The following is a 16,955-nucleotide window of genomic DNA, read 5'->3' on the forward strand; positions in this document are numbered from 1 at the left end:
CTACAGAGGAACCAAAAGCAGGTTAGGTGGTTATAGACTCAAGAAGCTTAAATGAAAAGAAACCAGCTGAGTTTAGAGTCCAACCAAATCCAGAGACCACGTCCATGTGATCCAGTTTCTCCTTAGCCCTCGGGAGTGGGTCACACCCCACGGTCATTCAGATTACAAACCTCGGTTGTACCATTACAAACAGAATTATGACAGGACTAAATTGACCACCTCAACAGCATGACAACACAACTGCTGTAAAAAAAAAAGAAATAACCAGAGGCAGAAGAAACTTATACTCTTTGGATATAAAACTACAATAGAAACCCCAAAACCATAGGGACTCTTTGGCATGGACATCCACTCTTTTGCTCCGTCCAACATGATAACTACCAATTTTAAAATTTTAATTGAAATTGAAATAGCTACAGATAAGCAACATTTCCAAAACTGGAGAAAGACTTATTGCTCTCCTCTAAGTCCTACATAAGAATAACAAACAAGTTCAAGTTCACCTGACCTGTTTGCAGTCCTTGACAGTCTACATGAATTGACAGTTCTCAGGGTCATATACACCAGACCAAGTTCTACTGCTGACTTCAAGGTTATAACAGACTTTGCCCTTTATTTTCTGCAAAGTCCCTAAACTACAAAGAAACAAACCATGAAAGAATGAAAAGATGTGTTCTTAAGTGATGTAATGTATGCCTCAGAGTTTCAATCTATAAAGAGTGCGCACTCTCTCTCGGGAATTGAAGGACCCAGGTGCCCCAAATAAAAGACTATTAAAAATAATTACAGTTCATAAAGCAACAAGAACACTATGACCACTGGAGAACTTAGTTCAGAACATCAACATTTTTCTTAGTTCATAACCAAAACCTCAGCTGACAAATATGAAGACCCTGAAAAGGTAGTCTCTATCGAGAATACTTTTAAAAAACAGTCACAGTTATTCTGGATAATTATAAATTCCTGCTTTGAAAGAATAAGATACACTGAGACATCTAAACCCTTAATTCAATAACAACTGCATGTCCAATCTCATTTCTTACTGCACTTTTCCCTCTAAGAAAGAATGACAGAAACCTCTTGATTTCATTTTTAGGTCTCTATTGGTTACTCCATTCCTTACTCATTGGGTCATTTTCCAGAGGAAGGTGGCACAAGGATTCAATCAAACTCCTATTTTGAAGCAGTGTATTGAGTTTACTCCCAAGCCTATACACCTCTGAGCTAAGGCAAATGCATGCTGTCCACACAGCTTTGGAAACCCAGCTTAACTCTAATTCAGGATTTCTCGATAGCAACACTACTGACACCTGGGACCAGATAATTCTCTGTGGTGGGGGCAGTCCTGTGCATTGGAGGATGTTTACCTGGTGGCTCACCCAGTAAAGACTCTGCCTGCAAAGCAGGAGACCCCAGTTCGATCCCTGGGTTAGAAAGATCCCCTGGAGAATGGAATGGCAACCCACTCCAATATTCTTGCCTAGAAAATTCCAAGGACAGAGGAGCCTCGTGGGCTACAGTTCATGGGGTCACAGAGAGTTGAACACGACTGAGCAACTAATATTTTACTTCTTTCCTATACATGGATGGAAGTTTCTGAGTCTCAGCAATGGCGCTTCCTCTCCTCCCCAACCCAAGTGACAATCAAAATGTCCCCTAGGAGAGGCAAAATCTCTCCTGGTTGAGAACCACTGCTTTAAGTTAAAGAACTTTCTTGATATGCACTGGATGCTCCTTCAAATCTCTATGTGTGTTGAGACTTCGTCTCACAATCTGGCAAGCATTTCCAGAACACCTAGGACACAACATCAAAGGCTCCAGGAGAGAAATACACAAGATAGACTCTATCTCCACCCTCCAGCTGACTTCTTGGGTGTACGCACATAAATAACTGCAATAAAAAACACCCAATTATATGAAGTTTTGAATTGCTGATTTTCCTTCCTGGCACTCTCATTTTACCAAACTATAAACCCCTTGATGGCAAAGACCATTACCTGCCCGAGAATATCAATACTTGATTAATGGCCCAAAAATAAATAAACTATTGGGAACTTCATCAAAACAAAGGAACAATTTCACACAGATGGGGAAAACTGCACACCTAACTTGGGCAAGTAAGTTAACCTCTCTCAGCTGTAGCTTGCTCTGTAAAATGGGGAGGAAATGACTGTTGACAGGATTAAGTCAGATTATACAAGGAAATCTTTTTCCACATTCTGGCACAGTGTAAGCATTCAATTAGTGTAAGCTCTCATTACTATTATTTTATTAGCTATTTTATTAGCAACAAATGTTACCTCAAGGGGAAGAAGTTGTTCTGGACCACAATAACAAACCCCTACACAACATAAAAGAAAACAAACACTCACCCTGCTTTCTGAGGGCAAGAGGAAGGAAGTAATCATAAGTATTTCTATCAAGTCCTGGGAGGAAAATGTGAATGCAAGAACCAATTACAAGGGGTGGGCTTGGGCGAGACACACTCAGAGACAAACCCACTATCCTCCAACACACTTCTGGACTAAGGCCTTTATATTTAAAATGTTTGGGTATATTTGCCACAAAGATCTAAAGAGGAAGTTAAAAAAAGCCTTAATTTATAAATATTGATAGATGCAAGGGACACATGTTAAGGAGACATTCTGAGTGTTCCTTTGCTCAATCTTTCAGAAAGTAGGCTTAAAATTTCTGATTTACTACAAAGCATCAGAGTTCATAAGAAGGAAAAAGCCAAAAATTGTTAAACATTTTAAAGTAAGAGAACATAAAGTCACAGGAAAAGGAAAAAGCTGGGTGATTCAAAGGGGTTTGCATGTGTGTGTCCCAAGTACTATGGCCCATTAGGAAATGGGAGCTATTTAGGACAGAAGAAAAAACAAGGAAAGTCACCATGCTCGAAGATACACATTCAAGAACATCTCTGACCGCACGTGGAGTTTCAGTCCTTATTCTCACTGTAATGGGTAACACCAGTAATCGTGCATACCCTGGGCTAGGCACCAAGTGCCTCATACACACTGGTCTATGCAATCCTCCCAGCAGTCTTTCAGGCAGGTACTACAGTGTCCTCAGTTTATACATGAGGAAACAAATAGAAAAATAACTTGCCCAAGTAAATGAAAGATTCAGCCTCCAACGCAGGCAACATGGCACCACCTGTACTATATGGGGTCGATTTTAATTTCAGAACTGGAAAGTTAATTCATAGTTGCTACTTGGGGAGACTAGTCCTCTCCCCACCTACCCTTCTGTATTTCAAAGGAGCATCTTTTCAGTTGCATTCCGTGTAGAGATAAGGAGACGTGAAAGGTGAAAGTGCAATCGCGGGACACTTTCGCCTTCGAACACTGACAATGTAGCAATCCACACGGAGGAAACTAGCGTGGGTAGATCAGTCTCCTGAACAAGAAGAAGAGGGTCCCGGAGAATGAGGGAGGTCGCCAACGTTCCTGCTTGGCCGCTATTTCCTGCCTTGGCTGCTATATTCATTCAAAGAGACCCCAGAGCCTACATAACTTCCAACTCTGCTTTTCATCTCTCCCACTCTTGATGGACAGAAAAGGATGCGAGGTGAGGTGCGGGGGGCCTAGGTGCAGGGCGTGGAGGAGGGGGAAGGAGGCTAGAGCAAATGAGATTCTGGACAGATGAAGGCGAGGCTGCCTCTTCGGATGCCGGGCGGAGAGGCGCGCGGAAGAAGGTCGGGACCTGAGACAGAAGTGAGGATCAGGGCGGGGAGCCAGAAACCCCGGGGCAGCCGGGGCGGCGGGGTCGGGGGTCAGCACCCAAGGAGTGATTGGCGGGCGTGTGCTGAAGGCTGAAGAGCCGCCGGGGGCACAGCAGCTCGGTCACTACCACCGGGGCTGATCTAAGAAAGGAAGCGGGCAGGAACTAAGGCATTTCGAAAACAGAAGTAGAAAATAATCTCGAGCGAAGGGCAAGCTCGGAGGATGGCAGCGGCCGGGATTGGGGGTGCTGGGCGCAGGAGGGTCGCGGCTCGGGCAGGAGCCGAGGCAGGGGCTCCGCGCGCGAAGGGGCTCCCCCCAGGCCGGTCCGCTCCTCCGGGCATCGCGGGACGGAGCTCGCCCGAGCCTCGCGCCGAAGCGCGGGGCCCCGAGGCCGGCGGCACGCACCCGCCGGCGCCCGGCCTTGCGTACCTGAGGCAGCCGCCTGGCTCCCCTCCACTCCCGGGCCGTCCCCGAGGCCGCGCGCCGGCCCTCGGCGGGCTGCGGGGCTCCAAACGCCCGGCCCCTCAGCAGCCCGCGGGTCCGACATCTGCAGCCCGCGCCCGCAGCGCCTCTGCCGCTCGCCGCCGGGAGCTCCGGAAACAGCCGAAGGCCGAGCTCCGCCGCGAAGAGCCGAGCGGAGCCCGCGGGCCGGAAGGGGCAGCGAGCCGGGCCTCGCGCCCTCGCGGGAGCTCTGGTCAGCGGAGGCTGGCGACCGGGGCTCGGGGGGAGGGTGGGGGGGGTTCAGTTCAGTCAGCCATGGCAGATTTTTAGTCAGTGCTTGAAAGAACAAACAAAACCCCGGGAGGGGGAAGACTCCTTGAGACCTGGCCGGAAGTCGTGGTCTCCATAGAGACGCTATCGGAAGTTGGAGTTGCTAGGTGGCCTGGGCGCGACGGCTCATCTGCGTCATGGCTGAAGTCCCAGAGGATTACGATTCCCCCTCTGACGAAAATGAAGACCTGAACACTGAGAGACCGAAACTTCAGTTTCTTCAGGTGACCGAAGATATCGAACCAGGCAGCGTGGCAGAGGCAGGCCCAGAGATTCCTGTAGAGATTGACCAAGAGCCACAGCCAGAGTCAGAGGAAGAGGCCTTCAAAGAGAAGACATCAGAGAGTGCTAAAGATGTGCCTCCGCACCTAAAACCAACCTGGACGTCCGAGGAAGAGGTTCCCCACAAGTCCAGGATAGACCTTTTCAGCGGGGTTGAGCTAAAGATTCCCCTAGAGGTAAAATCAGAGACTTTTGGACAGATAGAAAGAGAGCTTTTCAAGGATTTGCAAATCCCTGTGGACAGAAAACCTGAGGAACCAGAGGAGGAAGCCAAACCAGATGTACCTGAGTATGTACCCATAGAAGAGAGCAAACCAGAGGTTCCAGAGGAGTCACTGAGAGAGCAATATGAAAAGACAGGTCTAGAACCTACAGAGCCGACCAAACCAGAATCTCCAAGTGAGAAACCAAGAAAATCAATTGAAGAGGCAGATCAACAGCCACCAAATGTGGCCACATCAGATAATCCAGAGGAAATACAAAGTAAGTCACCTACAGAGAAAAGGACAGAGTCACCTGAGCAGGCCAAACCAGAGTTTCCAGAAGAGAAACCAAGTACGGCTACCGAGGAAACACAAGAAAAAACTCCAGAGCCACTAGAAGAGATGGAATCAGAGTTTTCTGAGGAAAAGTCAAGAAAACCAATTGAGGAAACAGTTAGAGAGCCATCAGGAAAGACCACACCAGAAGTTCAGGAGGAGACAGCAAGTAAGTCAACTGCAGAGAAAGTTCTAGAGCCACCAGAGGACACCAAACCAGCAGATCAAAAAGATAAGCAGAAAAGGTCAACCGAGGAGACAGATCTAACACCATCAGGGAAGTTCAGATTAGAGGAGACACTAAGAAAGTCAACTGAGGAGAAAGGTCCAGAGCCCCCAGAACAAACTAAAGCAGAGTTTCCAAAGAAAGAACCAGAGAAAACTGAAGAAACAGGTCAAGTGCCACCACAGATGATCAAACCAAAGGTACAAGAGAAGACACAAACAGAGCCAACTAGGGAGATAGATTTAGAGTTATTGGATAAAACCAAACAACTACTTAGAAGAGAGACACCTGTAGAATTTGACAAGGAAGATAGGCCAGAAGCAATCAAATTTAAACATTCTGTCAACGGGGATGAGCCTGAGTACTCTGACTATCCAATAGGAAAGTTGTTAATAAAAGAAACTAAAGTTTCAAAAGACTCTGTATTAGAGCCTTTTCCAACAAGTGAAGTAGACTCAGTGAATACAGCTTATGAGTTTTCTAAAGAACTCCAAAATCTGTTCCAGCTTTCTGATACCAATTATGAATTCTACTCCTTTTTCTCTGAGTCTCAGAGGGATTTGAAAGAGTCCTCTGGTGAAAAGCAAGATCTGTCCCTAGAGTCACTGAAACAGGTATATAAAGATAGAGACACCCAGCCAGAAAAAAACTCTGATCTACAATTTGAGTATCTTCAATGGAGCCCAGAAAAAGTTGCCAAGTGGATTTGCCAGCTAGGCTTCCCTCAATACAAGGTACACAAAAATAACATTTTTGTGTGTGTATTACATACTCTCATTCCTTCACTTCTTATTCCTCTGTCCTTACCTGAGATTTTGCATCTTCACTGGAAGAAGTGTAGGACAGGCATGGACGATGGTAGAGGTAACTTGGATTTTAATTTTGGCCTTTCCACTGATATATACATATATTCATATATTGGGAGATGAGGGAAAGGTTATATTTGTTTTTCCTATTCATCACAGTGATTATACTTCTTTACAATCCTTGAATAAAGACTAATTTACGTAGGCTTCTTTTCATAGAAATCTGTATTCCTAAAAAGATTTCATCCGTGGTAGATTTTTTTGGTTTGGGTTTTTTTTAAAGCTTAAAAAAAACTATTTTTTGGCTCCACTGGGTCTTCATTGCGGCTCATGAGCTTGGTAACTGCTCCATGGCATGTGAGATCCCAACTCCCTAACCAGAGATGGAACCTGCATCCATCCCCCACACCAGAAGGCAGGCTCCCAACCACTGGATGGACTACAAGGGAAGTCCCTGAGGTAGGCTTTTTGGTACTTTGTTTTTATTAGCAGCTCCCTTAACTTGAGCTTGTATTGTTAGTCTTAGTATCTATCCCAAATGTGTTATATGTATTGTGATCACCCACCAGTACTAATTTTTAGAGCCAATTAACCAAGACTAGTTTTCTTTTTAAAATGGAGTGAATCCTCTTATTTCACTGCCAACTATGTTCTTAAGTGTAGTCGCTCAGTCGTGTCCAACTCTTTGCAACCCCATGGACTGTAGGCCACCAGGCTCCTCTGTCCATGGGATTCTCCAGGCAAGAATACTGGAGTGGGTTGCCATTTCCTTCTCCAGGGGATCTTCCCTACCCAGGGATCGAACCTGGGTCTTCTGCATCACAGGCAGATGCTTTACCCTCTGAGCCTTAGGCTACTACAAACAACACAAGATCTGAAATCTTTGGTACTTCTGTACTTAAAAATGTAGTTCAGGTAAGAAAAAGCACTGGTTGTATCATACCCCCAAAAAAATAATAATAAGCAGCAGTATGAAATTTAATCAAGAGTTTAAAATATGTAGGATTATTAGGACTATTAAAATTATTTTTTCTCAGTACTGCACTAGCAACAAACATGATTTATTTATCCCTCCCTCCTTACCTCTTTCCTTCCTTCCCTCCTCCCTTTGTCTTTCCTGCTTTTTCTTCCTGTATTTGCCATCCATCTTTTCAGTAATGTTCTCATTGTACTGACAGGAGTGTTTTACCACAAACTTCATCAGTGGCCGAAAACTCATACATGTAAACTGCTCAAACCTCCCTCAGATGGGGATAACAGATTTTGAGGACATGAAGGTGAGTTGTGTATGGTTTCCTAACAGAGCACTGCAGCAGTACTACCATCTATCTCAAACCAACCTCCTTTTATTCCAACCTGGCCTTTGATTTTTTCCAGTGGTGCTATCATACTCTTAGTCCCCCAGGCTCAAAGTGGTTGCTTCCACTCTTTCCTTTCATTCCCCACAAAGATCTCAAGAACTATCTCTCCTCCTATAGCATCTGGTTTTCTCCATTCCCACTTGTTCAGACCTTTATCAGACCTTTACTAGAATATACACAACATTCCAGTAGCCTGCTTTTAGCTTCTGTCTATAGTCCCTTTGGGGGCTTTGCAGGTGGTGCTAGTGGTAAAGAATCCACCTGCCAATACATAAGACACAAGAGACAGGGGTTCAGTCCCTGGGTCGGGAAGATCCCCTGGAGGAGGGCATGGTGACCCAGTCCAGGAATCTTGCCTGGAGAATCCCATGGACAGAGGAGCCTGGTGGGCTCACAATAGGGTCACAATAGAGTTGGACACAACTGAAGCAATGTAGCACAGCATAGGCCCTTTGGATTCAAGGGCCCTGATTGTAGACTGCCACTTTCCAACCATTTACACAGTATTCTCCTCAGAAGCCTTCTTTAGATAGTCTCAACTCCTTAGCTTCACCGTGGTGGGCTTCCCTTGTGGCTCAGGTGGTGAAGAATCCTCTAGCAATGCGAGAATCCTGGGTTCAATCCCTGGGTTGAAAAAATTCCCCTGGAGGAGGGCTTGGCAACCCACTCCAGTGTTCTTGCCTGGAGAATCCCATGGACAGAGGAGCCTGGCTGGCTACAGTCCATGGGGTTGCAAAGAGTCGGACACGACTGAGTGACTAAGCACACACACAACTCCTTAGCTTAGGATTCAGGATCCTCCACAAGTGTTCTCCCACCACCATGAATCTCCTGCTCCAGCCTCACAGGTCAAGCTCACACCCTTGCAAACCTGTCTCATGCATTCCCTCCGATTAATATATCTTTGCTTAATACCCCCTACCCCTGCATGACCACTATGAATCTTAGTCATCCTTCATGACCCCAGTCAATTCTCATCTCCCCAGGAAATTTTTCCCGATCTTCCCAGCCCATAGTAGCCTCACCTCCAAAGCTGTCCTGCATTTTATGTCTCTAACACCCATATGGCACTAAAAAAAAAAAACAAACCATATGCATTTTGCTTGCTCTACTCCCTAGCTTTGAAACAAGTTACATTAACCTCTCTGGACCTCAGTTTCCTAAGATCTCTCCAGCACCAACAGTCCATGATTATCTTTGCGTAACAGTACCCTTTGCTTCAATACCTTCCATCTCAACATACCAGTGGTTTCATTTATTACACTTTTGCCCGTAAATGCTCTGCCTCAGTGGTTCTCAATCTTGGATAGGCTTTGGAATCAAATGAGATTAAAAAAAAAAAAAAAGATTCTGGGGTTCCAGGCTGCAGAGCTTTTGATTCATTAGGTCTCGGGTAGGCCCTGGAATTTGTTCCCTAGGTGATTCCTTTTTTCTTTTCTTTTTCCCCACCCAAGGGGAATTTGGTGAGTTTTATTTCTTTTTTGGCCACGCCACATGGCTTGCAGGATCTGAGTTCCCTGGCCAAGGATTAAACCCAAGTTCTCATCAGCAATAGCACAGAGTACTAACCACTGGACTGCCAAGGAGTTTCCCCCTAGGTAACTCTTGATCAGTCCTTAGAACTATATAATTCCATAAGTCATATGATTTAGAAAGTAAGAAAATTATCCTTGTTAATATATAAAGTCCTTTTTCTGACAACAAGATATAAAGAAATCCTTTAAATTGTTAAATACATAGTCCTAAGTGAACATTTAGTCTCTTGTACTCTATCAATAGCTATCCTAAGTTTTTACTGTATGTTGGATACCATACATCCATCCCTTCATTTAATCCCCATTTACAGAAGAGAAAACTGAGGCCAGAAAGGTGAAGCAACTTACACAAAATCATTCAGATAATAAGAGCCAGGATTCAAATATATTCTGTGTAATATCCCAATCCATGCTCTATTTAAACCACTACATTATATTGCCTCTTTTTTTAATATTGCCTCTTTAAATGAATAATTTTGTAACTGTGAACCCACATATACATAATATAGAAAAGGGAAACTTACTTCAAATTATTAATTACAATCATGCTTTTTGTAGCTACCAACTACTACCAGGTAAATATCTTATCCTTTTTATGTTCAAAGATAATACAACCATTTTTATGAGCTCTAATTTCTACTTATGTATATCATGTACTCAATTTTCTAAATAAGGAACAGAAATGCAAAAGTTTTGCAAAAATGCACTAGTACAATAACTTGTAATATAAATTCCTAAAACATTTAAATACCAGAAACTTCAACTTTTCATCATGAGAAAGTGTTAAGAGTCTGCCAAGTCATTTTGCTTTCCTTGACATTTTCATTCCAAAAGTACAATATCAATGTGAATAATAAAAATTCTAATTATGCTTTCTCTAGTCTTACAAGAAGCAAGAGGTCTTAAATATCTTCTGAAATCCTCAATAGTAAATGATGAACCCAGTAGTCTCTCCTTATATTCCAAGAAGTTTGAATAAGCAAATTTTGGAATACTTATTATCAAAGTCAGTAGACAAATATGGCCTCTCCTTGAAATCACTAGGGTAAGAAAGATCAATATATTCATACAGGTATGTTAGATAAGCTTTGCTTGATAGGTCCACATAAAAAAAAGTTAATTATACACTATGATACAGGTAACTTTTTAGAGATCAAACGTGACCTTAAGCATACCACAGATACCTTCCTTACTGATAATACTAAGCGTTTGTTACCCCACCATTGTAATTATAACACTAGTACAGTACATCCGCAATTCTATCTCATAACAACACTTGAGCAATGTAGTTATCTTTTTCTTTCCAACTCTCAATTATCATCGTTCACAGGTGTTAGAGATTGGGAGGAGTCAGGACAGGTTGCTTGAGTGTACAGAATTTTGGACATGGCTGCCAAGAAATTGGATCACATGTAAACTGTGCTTCCCATTTATAAGTGAAGTGAAGTCGCTCAGTCATGTAGGACTCTTTGTGACCCCATGGATTATAGCCTGCTAGGCTCCTCTGTCTGTGGAATTCTCCAGGCAAGAATACTGGAGTGGGTTGCCATTTCCTTCTCCAGGGGATCTTCCTGACCCACGGATCGAACCCAGGTCTCCCACATTGCAGGCAGACGCTTTACCATCTGAGCCACCAGGGAAGCCCCATTTATAAGTCTTGCAGTTAATTCATGGCCAGTTTCTGTTCTCTTCAGCTTCCTTTTACTTTCATAATTTTGCAACTACTCATTCTTCCCCTACAGAAATAACTCACCTTTCCCTTTGTCCTTCCTAGGACCAGAGAAGAGCTAAATGTATAGGTTAGACTGGGAGGAGCGGAAAAGAAAAGAAGCACTAATTATTCTTCTTCTCTGGCCAGGGGAGCTCTGGAAACTGCTCTCCTGTGTTTCCCATTTGTAGTGATGCACTCGTTTGGTAAAAAGGAGAAAATATTTCTGTATTGTCCTTTTCTTGTCCCTACTTATTCTAGGGACAAGCTATTAATAGACAAGATAGCACTGTGTTTACTTTAGCTTTCTGTCTTAAAAAAATATTTCTCAAAATATTTTCAACCATTCACTTCAAGTGAACAAAAGATAACAGATAACTCTGTGACAAATATTTGTAGAAGAACAGATGAATTGCACATTCCTTTTATATCCCTGATTGTATATTTATTTCAAAGTAGAACCTTATTAGCTTTATTATAATCTCAGCAATTTTACTACACCTGCCTTGTTGCAAGCTGCTTAAATAGCACAACTCATGTCACAAACAACATGTCAGCAATTGTCACTAAATGAAAAAGAAATTTTTTAATTTTCAAATAATTTTAGTTTTACAGAACAGTTGCAAAGATAGTACAGAGAGTTCCCATATACTCTTAACCCTGTCTCCCCTAGTGTTAACATCTTATGTAAGCAGGATACCTTTATCAAAACAAAGAAATTAACATCAGCACAGAACTATTAAACAAACTATGGACTTTATGCAGACTTGTACAGTTCTCCCACTGATGTCCTTTTCTCATTCCAAGATCCAGCTGGAGATTGCATTTAGCTGTCCTGTTTCCTTGGTCTTCTCCAATATAGGACAATTTCCTGATCTTTCTTTGTCTTTCATTACCTTGACACTTTGAAGAGTAGTAGCCTGGTATTTTGGAGAAGGCGATGGCACCCCACTCGAGCACTCTTGCCTGGAAAATCCCATGGACGGAAGAGCCTGGTGGGCCGCAGTCCATGGGGTCGCTAGGAGTCGGACACGACTGAGCGACTTCACTTTTACTTCTCACTTTCATGCATTGGAGAAGGAAATGGCAACCCACTCCAGTGTTCTTGCCTGGAGAATCCCAGGGATGGGGGAGCCTGGTAGGCTGCCGTCTATGGGGTCGCACAGAGTCGGACACGACTGAAGTGACTTAGCAGCAGCAGCAGCAGCAGCAGCCTGGTATTTTGTAGATTTCCCTCAGTTTGTCTCGTTTCCCATGAAATTATGCTTTGTGGGGAAACCATCACATAAATGATGATATCATTTAATCATAGCAGGGAGTACATGGCATTGACATGATCTATTATTGGAGATGTTAACTTTGATCACTGGGTTAAGGTGGTGTCTGCAAATTTCTTCACCACAGTTACTGTGTTTCTCTTTCATATTCTCTTCATCAAAAGTGAGTTACTGAGTCCAGCCCACAGTCAAAGGGAGGAGAATTAAGCTCCCCCCGTCCTAGAGGGAGTGAAGAATCTGCAGGCAATGTGGGAGACCTGGGTTCCATCCCTGGGTTGGGAAGATCCCCGGAGAAGGGCATGGCAAACCACTCCAGTATGCTTGCCTGGAGAATCCCCATGGACAGAGGAGCCTGGTGGACTATAGTCCATGGGGTTGCAGAGTTGGACACAACTGAGCAACTCAGCACAGCACAGCACAGACCTAGAGTAAATACCACAAGTATTAAACATACTGGGGGAGGTAGTTTGAGGCTATGCAAATTACCTGTTTCACCTTAAAGCTTTGCCCAATAACTTTAGCATTCATCAGTGTATCTTCCCTGCATCAGTTATTACTGTTATTCTAACGATGATTCCCTATTTCTCCATTCCTTCCACATTTCATTGGAACTCAGCTTAAGGGACTCCCCTGTGTTTGTCTTTTGAATCTTGAAACCTCAGTGGCCGCAGAACTCAATTAGTATTCCCACCGGGAGTGCACGGCAATGATATAGACTCTGTCCTTTACCTACAACCACCCCTAGAGTCTGAACAACTCCAATTTAAGTCAGATTTGAGAAGAAAGCTATCTTATCTAAAGTGCACTTTCTGGGCCGTTTTGCATCAGACTTAGAAATATTTGTGGTGTGAATTTCACAGTCTTGTAACTATGGCCAGTATTTTTAAACACATGCAGATTCATTCCACGTACTCCTTTGACTGTGTTCGAGCAGCAGTCTCATGGACTACATTCTCACCCAGAGGCAGAATATGGATTCAAATAGCAATGTTATAGCAGACCTACAATTAAAACTAGACTCTGAAAGCGCAATGACAGTTTAATCGAGCATAGCAAGTGGCAGGGTACTCAGTGAATACAAACTGTATTTTAGAGACATTGAAAATTCTGGCAAAAGTATTTTTTAAAAATACACAAGTATAAGCACTAATGCATTTTAACTGGAATTTTAATGTCTGCTTTTTAGTGTGAGATTTATTTCCAGTCCAATGCATTGAATACCTATTTGAGTAATGATTTTTTTCTTAGTTGATTATTAACTGAGCCCCTTATAGACAAGTTATTTATTAACCTTCCTAGAGAAAGTCATGACTCCTAATCTGAACATATTATCTGTTCATATCATTGGTCAGATTGCTCGGCCAAAAAAAAGAGAAACGAACCCATCTGTGCCTATGTGATCCAAGGGCCTAGAAACATCTTTAAGTAGAAAGATAAATCATGTGATGTTTCTCTTAAGAAATGTGTTTTGATAATGCCAGGGTGGGAAGCCTTTCAGTGTATTCGTGGTTTTATTTCCTCACAGAACTAGCTTGAGGGGTTAGCATTCAAGAGGTCTATGAGACTAAGTAAAACTTAACTTGATTATAGTTGTGTTTTCAGGAAATTCCCATTAAAAAGCTATCCTTGCATTACAGGTAATTTCTCGGCATACCCGGAAGCTGCTGGGAATTGAAGAGCCGTTATTCACACGCTCCATCCGCCTTCCCTACAGAGACAATATTGGCTTATTTTTAGAGCGAAAAGGTCATAGTGGAGTTACGTCTGATTCCTTGACCTTGTCTGAATTTGTGCGAGAAGCAGGATTACAGGATTATGCTCCACGGGTGACCACCCTTAAAAATGACGCAGCATTATAGTCCATTGACCTGTAGGGCAAGCTGGTTCACGTAACTTGAAAATCAAACTAAATTATGTGAGGGAGAAATGAGGCATTTCTGTGTTTTCTTTCTCCTCTTCACTCAGAATCAGAGTTTGAACCGCTGGTCCATTCCTAGCTCTGCCACTGACTCACAGCGTCCTCCCTTTATTTATGTTTCAACTTCGCCCCTTGTTAAAACAAAGATAGCAATAGCTCTCTTTCTGGGTAACTGTAAGACTTCCTGATAAATTCTACTACTTCATCTGGTTTTGGAACACATTGGGAAAACATAACTGAAAATAAAATCACCTGCCAACTCAGATAATCCCAGATAAGTATTGAATCAGCATTAAATCAGACTGTGATGCACATTACAGGCAGGTCGCTAAAGAGATTGCTGAGACAAGGACCTCTCACCTTTTTATAGAGCCAGGCAGATATGATCCATTCTTGACATGTTAACTGTCTGTATCCAAAAGAAATTAAAACTTTTCATATCTTTGTGACAAACAGAAAGTTACTACCTGGAGCCAAGTCCTTAGGCTAAACTCCCAGTGTCAGGAAGACAAAGTGCCCCTGAAATGTTCACATTTCAAAGTGGCTCCAACAGCCCTGCCCCCAGAAGACCATCCTGGGATGGAAAACTGGCAGAAGGTTTACTCACTTTTAAAAAAATATTAGCATACATCTCCAAAATAGAGAAAAAGGATTAAAATTACAAGTTTTAACAGAAAATGTTTTGTGAAAAAGTGGGGGTGGGGGAGTTCTCTTTCCTTTTCGGCTTCAGAGAACAAACAATTTTAAATATCTTTTTAGATTTGTATTTACCTGTTAAAACAGCATGGCTTATAGAAGTATCACAGACCATGGATTAGGTCTGGGATTTGTCTACAAGGCTTTCTATGCGGCACCACCAGACTTTTATAAAATGAAATACAGACCAGTGGCTACACATGACTGGACTGCTCACAAGAAATTAAAAATACTTTTTGTTGCTTGAATGACTCCGATTCCTTTGATAGACTTTAACTTCCCTTTCTCTTCCCAGGGACACTTCTTAATCCTAAAAACCACTGTACCCTATCCAGTTCCTTACACCTGAATGAATATTCAAAGGAATCCTTTTTTATTTTTCCCAGTGAGAGAAAGAACAGTGCCTCAATTTAGCTTTCATACCAAGAATATTAATGTTTGATGATGAACCTAATCTTTTCCCCACAATTTTATCAAACTAAATTTTATCTTGGACCATTTAAGATAGTACCATTGAGTCTTCTTGGCTCACAAGCATGCAAAAGAGAAAAAAGTAAATGATTAACCTAAGACCATGGTGGTTTCCATGTACAGTGAATAGCTTTGTTCAAAAGTACTTTCAGTTCAGTTCAGTTCAGTCACTCAGTCGTGTCCGACTCTTTGCGACCCCATGAATCGCAGCACGCCACGCCTCCCTGTCCATCACCAACTCCCGGAGTTCACTCAGACTCACGTCCATTGAGTCAGTGATGCCATCCAGCCATCTCATTCTCTGTCGTCCCCTTCTCCTCCTGCGCCTAATCCCTCCCAGCATCAGAGTCTTTTCCGATGAGTCAACTCTTCACATGAGGTGGCCAAAGTACTGGAGTTTCAACTTTAGCATCATTCCCTCCAAAGAAATCCCAGGGCTGATCTCCTTCAGAATGGACTGGTTGGATCTCTTGCAGTCCAAGGGACTCTCAAGAGTCTTCTCCAACACCACACTTCAAAAGCATCAATTCTTCGGCGCTCAGCCTTCTTCACAGTCCAACTCTCACAGGAAAAACCAATGACCACAGGAAAAACCATAGCCTTGACTAGACGGACCTTAGTCGGCAAAGTAATGTCTCCACTTTTGAATATGCTACCTAGGTTGGTGATAACTTTCCTTCCAAGGAGTAAGCGTCTTTTAATTTCATGGCTGCAATCACCATCTGCGGTGATTTTGGAGCCCCCCAAAATAAAGTCTCACACTGTTTCCACTGTTTCCCATCTATTTCCCATGGAGTGATGGGACCGGATGCCATGATGTTAGTTTTCTGAATGTTGAGCTTTAAGCCACCTTTTTCACTCTCCTCTTTCACTTTCATCAAGAGGCTCTTTAGCTCCTCTTCACTTTCTGCCATAAGGGTGGTGTCATCTGCATATCTGAAGTTATTGATATTTCTCCTGGCAATCTTGATTCCAGCTTGTGTTTCTTCCAGGCCAGTGTTTCTCATGATGTACTCTGCATATAAGTTAAATAAGCAGGGTGACAATATACAGCCTCAAAAGTACTTTAGCATTTGGCTAACAATAGTTCTGTTTAGTGACAGCATAGTCACCACCATCCTTTCTCAACTTGATTGTTACTAATACTGTTTTCTATTCTGATTAACATAAAGTAATTGCAAAACTTGAAATAAATCTGAACTGTGCTGTGCTTAGTTGCTCATTCGTGTCCGACTCTTTGTGACCCCCTGGATTGTAGTCCACCAGGCTCCTCTGTCCATGGGGATTCTCCAGGCAAGAATACTGTGATTGTTTACCACACATCTATCTTATTTTTCTATCCAAACTGTAGGAAAATCAAGGTGTTTCATTTGTTAGCTACATACTACTACAGGGAAAGAATGTAACTATGTACTGTAGCTACATATTGTAGTTACATACTGCTATAGGAATGTATATACTGTATAGACTGTAGTTACATACTGCTATAGGAAAAGAATGCTACAGAAAAAGTATGTAATCATCTAATAATGACAGTATAGTGCTGGGGTCCTGCTCTGGCTTGGATCCAGGGTATCCGAAGTGTGATGGCATTGGCGAAGAGAATGATTTAGAGAGAGATAAGGAAAGAATGTTGT

At 42.8% G+C, this 16,955-nt stretch overlaps 2 protein-coding genes across 6 annotated transcripts in view; one reads left to right on the plus strand and one right to left on the minus strand.

Annotated features, from left to right (window-relative positions):
* Nucleotides 1–4,329, minus strand: part of TMED8 (transmembrane p24 trafficking protein family member 8) — a 36,136-nt gene extending 31,807 nt beyond the window's left edge. For 2 of the 4 annotated variants that reach the window (XM_015097210.4, XM_042252798.2), the window contains exon 1: nt 4,158–4,329. In XM_015097210.4, coding sequence (XP_014952696.2) covers nt 4,158–4,275 — 118 coding nt within the window. In that variant the 5' untranslated portion in view covers nt 4,276–4,329. The remainder of the gene's footprint in view (nt 1–4,157) is intronic. The other 2 variants (XM_060418430.1, XM_060418429.1) reach the window with 1 other exon arrangement.
* Nucleotides 4,330–4,627: 298 nt separating this feature from the next.
* SAMD15 (sterile alpha motif domain containing 15) lies at nt 4,628–15,095 on the plus strand. 2 transcript variants are annotated; one of them, XM_004011085.5, is made up of 3 exons: nt 4,628–6,280; nt 7,531–7,629; nt 13,871–15,095. In XM_004011085.5, the coding sequence occupies exons 1-3, from the start codon at nt 4,637–4,639 to the stop codon at nt 14,090–14,092; spliced, it is 1,965 nt and encodes a 654-aa protein (XP_004011134.1). In that variant the 5' UTR covers nt 4,628–4,636; the 3' UTR covers nt 14,093–15,095. The 2 variants fall into 2 exon arrangements, with proteins under 2 accessions (XP_004011134.1, XP_012037525.1); XM_012182135.4 differs by lacking the exon at nt 7,531–7,629.
* The last annotated feature ends 1,860 nt before the right edge of the window (nt 15,096–16,955 follow it).

The sequence above is a fragment of the Ovis aries genome, chromosome 7 (genome assembly GCF_016772045.2).
Source record: "Ovis aries strain OAR_USU_Benz2616 breed Rambouillet chromosome 7, ARS-UI_Ramb_v3.0, whole genome shotgun sequence".
Classification (NCBI taxonomy): domain Eukaryota; kingdom Metazoa; phylum Chordata; class Mammalia; order Artiodactyla; family Bovidae; genus Ovis; species Ovis aries.